Source organism: Merops nubicus, unplaced genomic scaffold (genome assembly GCF_000691845.1).
Source record: "Merops nubicus isolate BGI_N331 unplaced genomic scaffold, ASM69184v1 scaffold617, whole genome shotgun sequence".
Classification (NCBI taxonomy): Eukaryota; Metazoa; Chordata; class Aves; order Coraciiformes; family Meropidae; genus Merops; species Merops nubicus.
Window position 1 is genome coordinate 14,401 of NW_008620731.1, and position 10,078 is coordinate 24,478.

General features: G+C 37.6%; 1 protein-coding gene across 1 annotated transcript in view; it reads right to left on the reverse strand.

Moving 5' to 3' along the window:
- VPS41 (vacuolar protein sorting 41 homolog (S. cerevisiae)) overlaps positions 1-10,078 on the reverse strand; it is a 47,162-nt gene that overhangs the window by 6,024 nt on the left and 31,060 nt on the right. The window contains exons 16-18 of the mRNA XM_008944180.1: positions 7,837-7,891; positions 6,600-6,740; positions 4,821-4,957 (exon numbers count right to left, since the gene is read on the reverse strand). Coding sequence (XP_008942428.1) covers positions 4,821-4,957; positions 6,600-6,740; positions 7,837-7,891 — 333 coding nt within the window. The remainder of the gene's footprint in view (positions 1-4,820; positions 4,958-6,599; positions 6,741-7,836; positions 7,892-10,078) is intronic.

Genomic DNA, 10,078 nt, shown 5'->3' on the forward strand with positions numbered 1-10,078 from the left:
AAACACTAAGATTCAATGTCTTTTTGCTGGCCCTTACTTTGGTAGAAGTGGGCAGCTACTGTTATATAAAAGGAAGTCACAATGAAGAATGTAAATTTTCAAAACTCAAGGTAATAAAACTCAACCCTTCTGCAGAAACAATATGAAGAGCTCAAAGATGAGAGGGATAATTTAAGGTTTACAGAAAGAGAAGCAGGAGAGGAAATTTGGAGGTGAGAAAGCGGGAGAAAGAATATTTGAATTAATCTCTTTATGTGAAAAGGAGGGAGAAGTATGGGTCTGTGCACCCTAAGATTAGGCTAAACTAGTTAAAACTGACATCATGCATAAACCTGTAACGAAAGCACTTTCTGAGGCAAGGAAATAGGACTTGGAGAGGATGAAACTGAGCTTTTTTTACCCTTTAGAAGTACATCATTGTAAACATAAGCAGGACAGGACAGTACAACCACCAAAAAGTTATAGGCAGCTATAATGCTTTTTACCAAATTAGTGAAAACTGCTGACACCAAAACAGCTATTGCAAAAAAGAATCTTAGTTTTCTGACTACATTAGGGAAGATGCCACGGCATAATTAAAATCAGAAGCCATGAAAGTTTCTTATTTAATTTTAAAGACACGATTTACAAATGCTTAATATTATACTTAATGGAAAACACTGCAGTGTGAAGCTAGTTTGAAAGGGTGCAATCAAAGATCTGGGAATAAATTCAGGCCTTGCTTCACCTTAGCACTCAATAAGTCCAAGTTTCTCCAAGGTAATTAAACAAATTCTTCCAAATGGCATCAAGATTACAACTAAAAGCACATTATTTTTAGTCTTTACAACCAGAAGTCAGATGTCCCTCTGTGCAAGCTGCCACTTGCTCCCTCGTGCCCCCAAGATGTCTGAACAGCAGCTTATTCATGTTCAGGAGCAAAACCCAACAGTTTTTGCAGATGCTGTTTCAAGCAGCATTTATCAGATTATCACTGGAGCCTAATTAGTTCATAAACTATGTTATGAATGGATAGATGTGAATTCTATGAATAGATTGATCTCCAATACAAAGTGATACAATGCTTTACAAACCCCGAGCACGATGACATGACTCATTTTAAGACAGGCTCCTGCATTCCTCATTCATAAGTTCACACCACTGTGTAATCAGATTTAAACACGTGTGAACCATGTTCTTTTTCAATTTAATTTCTAGGGAACTGAATATAAAAGACAAACACAAAGTTAAATGGTACATTTGAGAAAGAAGGTCTTATTTAAGATTGAACTTTGTACAACTGGTAAGTGAAGTCCAAAGAAGTTATAAGAAAAAATCAGTAGCATCAGTTTCACTGAAAGGTCTTAAGATTGAACTGTTGTACAACTGGTAAGTGAAGTCCAAAGAAGTTATAAGAAAAAATCAGTAGCATCAGTTTCACTGAAAAAAAAATGAATAGTTTGAATTTGTATTTTGCATAGCAATACTAGTAAATGTTGATTTTGCTACAACTTTCCAATAAGAGCATTGCTGCCCTAATTGTGTTGGCTAGGGGAGTTTTCAAAAATAACTGCACTAGTAAATTCCTAATGAGAACAAGGGTTCTGTGTAAGTCTCAAAGAAGCAAAGTCTGCATGTGAAACCAAATAAAAGTTACTCTGACAACAACTTTTCAAATATATGGAGGTAAAGTTGAGTTTTGATTCTGTGTGCATGAAAATGCTTTTAAATGCAAGCAGGAAAGATGAAAATTATTAAACTTTTGTCAGGTTATCAATATGACTTGGCTCAATTTGGTTAGCTTGTCAGAGATTGGAATGGTATTTAGTTGTGCTGGAAATGTTGATGGAAGAACGCTGATTTATTTGCCATTAAATAAAAAATGTGCTAGGAATGTGTCAGTTCTAATAAATAAGTAGGTGTCTCCTTAAGACAACAAATCCTCAGGAGTTTATAAATTCAAAGGAAGTAGTCTGTAGTCTATTTTATCTATAAATTTATGGCACCGAAGAACTAGATACCAGGAGTTAGGTATAAATAATAAAAAAGTTTTAGACTATAATTTACTTGATAAATACTCCTGTTAAAATTCAGACAACTGTAACTTTGTCTTTGTTACCTATGTCTTCATGACTGTTCTCTATGAATGTTCCTGTGTATAAACACTAAAATCCACATTATTTCAGCAGTAAATAAACTTTCATCACTATGATAAATCAGTATCACTCAACTATGTACTATGGTTTTAATACATTAACTCAGATAATGACAAAGAGAAAACATCATAATAAATGAACCCCAGGAGGGAAAAAACAATCATTTGGAGTTTCAATCCCCATTCAGAAAACCATTTAAATGAGTATTTAAAGCTCTTCTTGCTCTAGGAGAGTACTTGAGTGTCCTCAGTTTTAAGGTCATGACAGAACTGCATTTCCTGAAGTTGGAAAATAAAAATGGGTAGTGAAGAATAATAAGACAACTTAATAGATCCCTACTTGCAAAGTAGAGCTGTAATGCCAAAGGAAAAGCAAATTAGTAGTACTTAACTGAGGTTGTAGTCCAAGAACGAAGTCTCATGTGATGTACATTTTACTTTAACCCAATAGAATACCTAATTCTATCTTAGTGCCATGCTAGGTTGGTTGGTAGTGAACAGGGATTTACTTCTTTCAAAGGTATAAGTCAATCACAATTTAGAGTTGGGGTGAGCTTCCAGTAGCACACAGAACAGCTGCAGTGGTTCACCTAATGGGTGGCAATTTGCTAAAGTGAAGCAATCAGTCTGCAATATGCCAACATTAATAAAAATTTAAATTATTCAGGGTAGATCCCAGATTAAAAAAATATTACAACAAATTTTGTTGCATTAGTAGACTCCCTTGTTGGATTCTCTAATGGATGCTGGAAGCCACATATGGCATGCTTTGGCAGCTGCTACATTTGATTTGCTTGGGTTTGCTGGGATGTAAAGAATTGTTTTCAAAAAGATAAAGTCTGTTAAAGGCACAGCTATAATAACTTTGGCTCCCCAAAAGGTAGGAAAAGATCAGCATAGGTTTTGTGTTAGTGACTTGCAAGCCAAGCAACAGGTTCTAACTTCAGCTGTGTGACTCCTCTGTGGATCTTGGCACAAGATTTTCTTTACTGCATTTGAAAATGGGAAGAATAAAACTTATGTGCATACAGAGCTTGAGATCCAAAGAGAGAAAGTCACAGAAAGTCCTAGCCAATGAAATTTGGATTTCTGTATGAGTTCAAAACATCTGGGATGTGAAATGATACCAATAGGGAAGTTGTTATCAAAATCCATGGGTCTGTCAGGCCAGATTAGAGGACACCATCTCATGAACCTACACCACACGATGTGAAGGTGTGACCAGAAATCGTACAAACATGCCAAAGGCCACCAAAAACCAGCTAATGGGCAGCAGTCATGATGAAGGTTGGGCAGGATTGCCCTCAGCAGTGAGAGGCTGCTTAGACACTTACCTGAAGTCTCAGTCACGTCCTGAAGCACACGTTGAATGCAGAGTCCTGCTGTAACATTTGAGCTTGCCAACCTATGGCTACTTAGATGAGCGTGCAAGAGCTGTGATCACATCTCTGAATTGCAGTGTAGACACACCATCTGTTCCTAAGTGGTGAACTTTACATTGCCTGTAACACCTCAGGAACAGTCTTATTTTAAGCTATGGCTTACAGTTCTCTAAAGAAGAGTAGTCCCCCTTTTTTTTGGCTATATTGTTTTGCTATCATACAGGCAAACCAAGCACAAATTACATTCAGGTTCCCTAATCTCTATTATTCCAATGAGATCCAAATTTTAGCCCTAGAACCATCCAAATTCTACTTCAAAATGAATTAATTTGAAATCCACAAAGCTTTTCAATGTTAAGTGCAAATAATTTCAGATATCACTCTCAAGGTTAAGTACATCCTTTTAATCCCAAAGTAATTTTGTTAAAAGGTATTTGAAGGCAAAATGACTCTTCCCTCCCCAAAATGTGACCAAATTATGTCAGCAGCTTTGCCTGAAGCCAGGCAGTGTATTTTGCATACCTGTAAAGCTGCAGGAACAGAAAGGTCAGCAGTGCAAGCAGCAGGGTACTGACAGCAGCAAGAGGAACACGCAGCTGTTTAAATGCAGCAAACTATGTAGCTAGTATAATTTTTGGAAGGATATTCTTATTTCATAAAGTCAATTAAAAACTGGAAGTAATATTACAATGTGCATTACATACAAACATTTAAAATATGGAAAGCAACTCTCTGTTGTTACTTTCAGGGACACTGAAGCTGTTACAAGTTTACAAGTGCTGGGCTAAGAACTCACATACTCCAATGAGCACTGTTATTTCCTTTAAATGCTTTGACATCTGGGCAACAGACATGAACTGGATTTAAGAAGTTTATCTTCCTTTAGTATGACACTTAACATATGACTCTAATACCTGTTAAATGTTTTAGGGAGTGCATGTTGTGTTCTGCCTTCTCATATATGAAACAGAATGAGGAGTACTGGCCATAAAACTTTCCAACACTGGACAGCTGGGCAGCATCAAACAGCCTGAATCACTCAGGATCCTTCCAGTTCCTCTTACCCACCAGGCTTATGAGAGCACAGGAGGGATTTAAGAGTGCTAGAAGCCATCAGAGAAGAGACTATTTGTCTTGACAAATTCCTACCCTTTTTGCCGTAATTTACCAACCCACACTGTCAATGACAGCTGCCTGACCAAGATGAACGAGCCTTCGTGATAGCCATTTCTTGTGCTGTTTGGTGTCAAAGAGGTTCTGCTGTACCTCTGAAAATGAAAATCACAGAAGAAGGCAACAGCTACCTGCAAGTTGTAGTCCTGAAGAATTTTCACCAGTGAGTCTCTCAAATTAGGAATCTCCATGCCTTCCTTAATTCGGTGGATCAGAAGAATGGGATCGACATGGGTTCCAATATTGTTCAACAAACCAGTAATGAAAGCTGTGAAGATCAAGAGGCAAAGAAAGTAAGACGAAAATCCAGAAAAATACTACAATTACTTTGAGGATGGTGAGACACTGGAACAGGTTGCCCAGAGGAGTTGTGGATGCCCCCTCCCTGGATATGTTCCCCAGGTCAGATGGGGCTCTGAGCAACCTAATGGAAGATTGCTCAGTGGAAGGTTTGGTCTAATGGAAGGTGTCCCTGTCCATGCCAGGGTGGTTGGAACTAGATGATCTTTAAGGTCCCTGTCAATCCAAAGCATTCGATGATCCTATGAATACCTGATGTTAAAGGCTGCTCTAGTGACAAGGTAAAGGCTTTAGCTGTTTCTTACAGTTCTCTACTAAGAGAGGACACTAAGCCCTTTTTACACAGCCTTTCATATGTCTCTTGCAGCTGTATTTACCCGAACACAGGCTTTTGGGGAAGAGGAAGATACAGTTTGGCAAGCTGCAGAACTTCCAGGGTATTCAGAAAATGGGTGACAGTGTATCCAGCACAAACCAACAAGTAAATAATGCATTTCAACTCCTTAAAAAGGGCCAGTAGAGCATTCCCAGTTCTAGGGTTTATAAACAAGTTTTCAAGCACTTAACCTAACTCCAACATGTTTGTAAACATTGAAAAGAGTGAAGTGCACCTGGCTAAAGAAAACACTAGGAGGATGAACCTCAGAGCACCACTGGAGTTCCTCTGCATACAGGCAGATGGAACTGAGAGAATTCTATACACTTTGAGTCCCTTCTTAACATCTTTAGATGTCACTAAATACAGATGACTGTGTTTAAGTATGGGTAACTTGAAAATACCACTCTTCTAAAAGAGTAACGTTTTGTTGCTTCTTCTTGTCAGAATTAGCTGCCAAGGGATGAAAAGGTATGTATCCTGACACTAATTCTACAAGACATTCAATCCTTCAGAAAAGAGATCCCAAGAGAGGCTTTAAAGCCTTGAGTTAAAGCCATAGAAGAGGCTGCAAAACTAATGGAGTAGATAATTACAATAATTCTCTGTTTTCTCAGTCCTATGAACTCCTCTGAACCTGTCTCCTAAACAAAACTGATGGTGCTTATGAGATTCAGATAGTTTCTAATTCCATCTAAACTTTAAACTTGAGTAGCTATTAAAATAATGGATGAAAGGCAAAATGTACCCACTATTACAGATCTTACTTTTGTCCCACAGAAACAAAACAAGTTAAGTATTCTGTTGAGGGCTAGAAAGGTGTAAGTTCTTCATTTTCAGAATTTCAAAGGAAAGCAGCTGCAATAAACACTCTACATAACAACCTCATCAAGCCTGCAGACTGTCTTCTGAGGCTGTCTAAAAATAAAGCCTCATTCCACCAAATTAAAAGCACCATTCTCCCCTTGGTTTGTCATTAAGGACGTAACTATGCAGAGCTTAGGCAAATGCTAACCCCCCAAGTACTCATTCTGCAGCATGCCCACATGCTGCCCTACTGGCAGTTTTTAGGCACAGTAGGACAGCTTTGTTGTGCTCCACAAACCAGAACTCCTCCCTGGTCCTCCATAAACACCTCCTCTAATATGCACACGGATAATTCAATCCTCTCACTGCAACAGCATTCCCACCAGAAAACAGCCCCAAAGGGCTCCTGAGAACCCATCCAGCTTACGTGGCTTGTCGATAGAATATAAAATGAGGTCTTCCCAAAGTTCTCCATCATCTTGCTCCTTGGCAAATTCAATAGCTTTGTCTACATCTTGCAATTCTTCCATTATCATCTTCAAGGCACTACGACTATTTCCCATTCTGCCTAGAAGGACAAAAAAAGCAAAAGATGTTAGAAATCCTAGGTGATTATCAATGCTCAGTGTTTAAAGAACCTCTTTCAATATCAATTTTATAAGTGTGAAGTTGCTTCCCACTAATTCAACCATTACCAAATCTAATCTGATGGAATGTCAATCCCAGAGCAATTGGTATAAACTCAACTAGTGCTTGGAATACCTTGCTCAACTGGGATCTGAAGCCTTTTTTAAAGGTGTGTTGGGTCATATCAGGGGTTCTGGACTGCAGCAACATCTAATGTAAGGAGTGTGTGTCTATCTAGGCATGTAAACTATGCCGTGACATACATACACCCTTTAAGAGCCCTTGTGGGCACTCTTAATTTGCAGTAAGCATAGCACAGCTTACACCCATGGAAAAGGAGAGGAGGGAAGAGGAAGAAGCACTAGAAATACTGAACTATTATTTATAGAAATCCAGGAGTAAATCCTACTCTGCTCTCAAATGGTACACAAAATATTCTTTTTATTGAAAAAAAAGATTGACTAAAATACACTGTTCATTCTATTCAGGACTAATACAGAAACATCCATTAAAATCTTAATCTTGCAATGCCTCCCATTCAGAGGCAGATTCCTTGGCCTGTTGGGGGAGTTAATTTACAATTAATTTTTTTAAAAAAAAGAAATAAAGAAAAGAAGCAAGGCAACATAAGCAAATCTTCGATCTCAGCAAAAGATAGTACTTGGTTCCTGAGATATATTCAGAATAAAATACTTGTCTTACTTCTCCAGTCTCTTCAAACTGACAGTACTACTCTTGGCAAACAGTCTCAAAAGATAATTCCATTCCACCTGCTCCCCATAGCCTCCCAGCACCTCCAAAACCCAAAAAAAGATCATATCAGAAACACAGTAACACAATATATGGAGTTTAGGCATCGTATGAAAAATCCAGTATTTTGGTTTACTTTCTAAATCATGTTATTTAGTTTTACTGACTGCACACCAACTTCACCTCTGGGAAAGTGTGTTAAATGGTATTGGACAATAAGTCATATAATTTTGCAGCATGTACCTTATGACAAGACGTTATGAATTATCACACAGAGCATTACTTACTCAGAAGATAGACTGTCTCCTCTACAAAGTTCCTCTGTTGGCAGATTTCAAGAGCCTTGAATTTAAGGGAAGGAAGGAGGAGAAAAAGAATACAGGGAATCACATAAAATGGTATTTTATTGATCACAAATGCTGAAAGAAGTTTAAAGATATTTTCCATGAAGTTGCATTACTCATTTTCACAGGAACATAGCTCCCTTAATATGCACTGTCAGGTCCTCTGACATTAATTAAGAGGAGGAACTCCACAAACTCCACAGGGGATTTTTTTTGGAAATTATTTTCCTCCAAGATGAAATAAATCTGGGGAGAGGACAGGTATTTCAGCCTGGATTATGCTCATGTCTACCTTTAAATCTGCTGTCAACTTATTTCTTCTGCTTCCAAAAAGTTGGCTAATCCAAAAGCATAAGGTTAACTGCTGTCAAGACTTGTTTCCTGGGGGTGGCTTTGTAAGAACTCTAGTGATGGACTTCTGCTTGACATTCGTTCATAACACAAGACTGTAGATCTCCTCAGGGTAACCAGAATGGTTTTGTGAGGTAGAGAGTGCCCTCTAAATTTTCTACCAGTGACCTCCAAGCAAACAATACAAAAATAATCTAGTGAAAATATTGAAGAATATGGATTTCTTGTAATAATAAGTAATAATCATTTCTTGTAAATTTGGTTTAAAGACCTGAGGGCTAAATACCATAAGCAGTTACAGTGTGTTTGTAATTGAAAAACATTTAACACAATTACCAAAACTACCAAGCTGTTTATCTACAAGATTTTAGTAAAAGAAATATAGTAGTGTTGGTATGTCGTAAACAATGTCATGTCTATTTCCAATTTGGAAGCAGAAAGCAAACTCAAGATTCATGATGTTCTTGTGAAGGCAACAGTTTACCAGTTAAGACTTTCATACCTAGAAATCAAAATTATAATTGCATAAGATACGGCTACAGCTAAAGATGTGGGTAGCAATTAACGTTCCTTCCATTCTCAACTTACTTCAGATGGATTGGTATGAAGATTAGAGATACAGACAATGAATTTGAGAGCAGGGGTAAGTGAATTACCAACCAGATACTTCAGAGGAATGAAGGTATGAATAACAGCGATAAGTCAGAATCATAGCTGACAGCCTTTTTGCTCTCCACTATGAAGTTAAACTACAAAGGACCAGACACTCAGGAGTTCTGGACACTGCATGTTTCCTGACTGCCACACTCCCTCTAGAGGAAAACAGGGAACACTCACACTTTATTTCTCTTTCAGTTCATTTTATAAAACATTTGCTAAATGGCACTTGAATAAAAGGTGGCTTACTTTTCAAGAACAAGAATTATTTCTTCCTGCTAGTTTATAATTCCTTTGAAGCAATAGTAAGTGTGAATTTGTTCAAACATTACAGCTTTTTTTGCTATTTATACACTGCACTGGAATCTGCTTAACAAGAACTGAAAACACTGGTAACTGGGGAAATTCTTAGTTCCTTTATTGTTTCCTTTGAAGAAAGATTTGTATGTGGCAAAAGGTGTTACTATATGTTATGTATGGTGAGGAGTACAATTATAGAATTAGCAGTGTCAGTAGATTCAACTAAGTTTTATAAAGCAATGGTATCTTTCCTCTCTTAGCTTCTTACAGCACCACATAAGTATTTTAACATTAAGGTTAGAATGACAATTTTCTAACATCTTTTTCTCTCATTTTGGTGATTATTGTATAAAGCATTGGTATCTTTCCTCTCTTCCTTAGCTTCTTACAGCACCATATAAATATTTTAACATTAAGGTTAGAATGACAATTTTCTAACATCTTTTTCTCTCATTTTGGTGATTATTGCACTGTAGCTTCCAAAGGTTCACAGGTCTCTGACATACTTGTGCTGACAGCCTGTAAGTTCAGCACAGCAGTGCCAGCAGTGAGCTCACATCATTTACACACAGCACTTTCCTACACCACCCACCACTGAAGATAGGTGGCTGGATCTGTAATAACTAAAATTAATTTGCACCAAAAGAAAACAAAGAAAAAGTGCAGGTAAGGTTTGATATGTAAAACTATGACCACAAGAATAACACGTAAGGCAAAACCTAAGAAAGAACTCGAGAGTTAAAAACAAACAAGCCAACACTGTAGATAAAAGTTTCTGGCTGGAAATCTCTCAGGCTCATTGCCTAAAGGTCACTGAGACATCTTGGCTTCATGTGACAGTTTCAACAAAGAGCAAGCCTTCAATCCTAACAAAGTA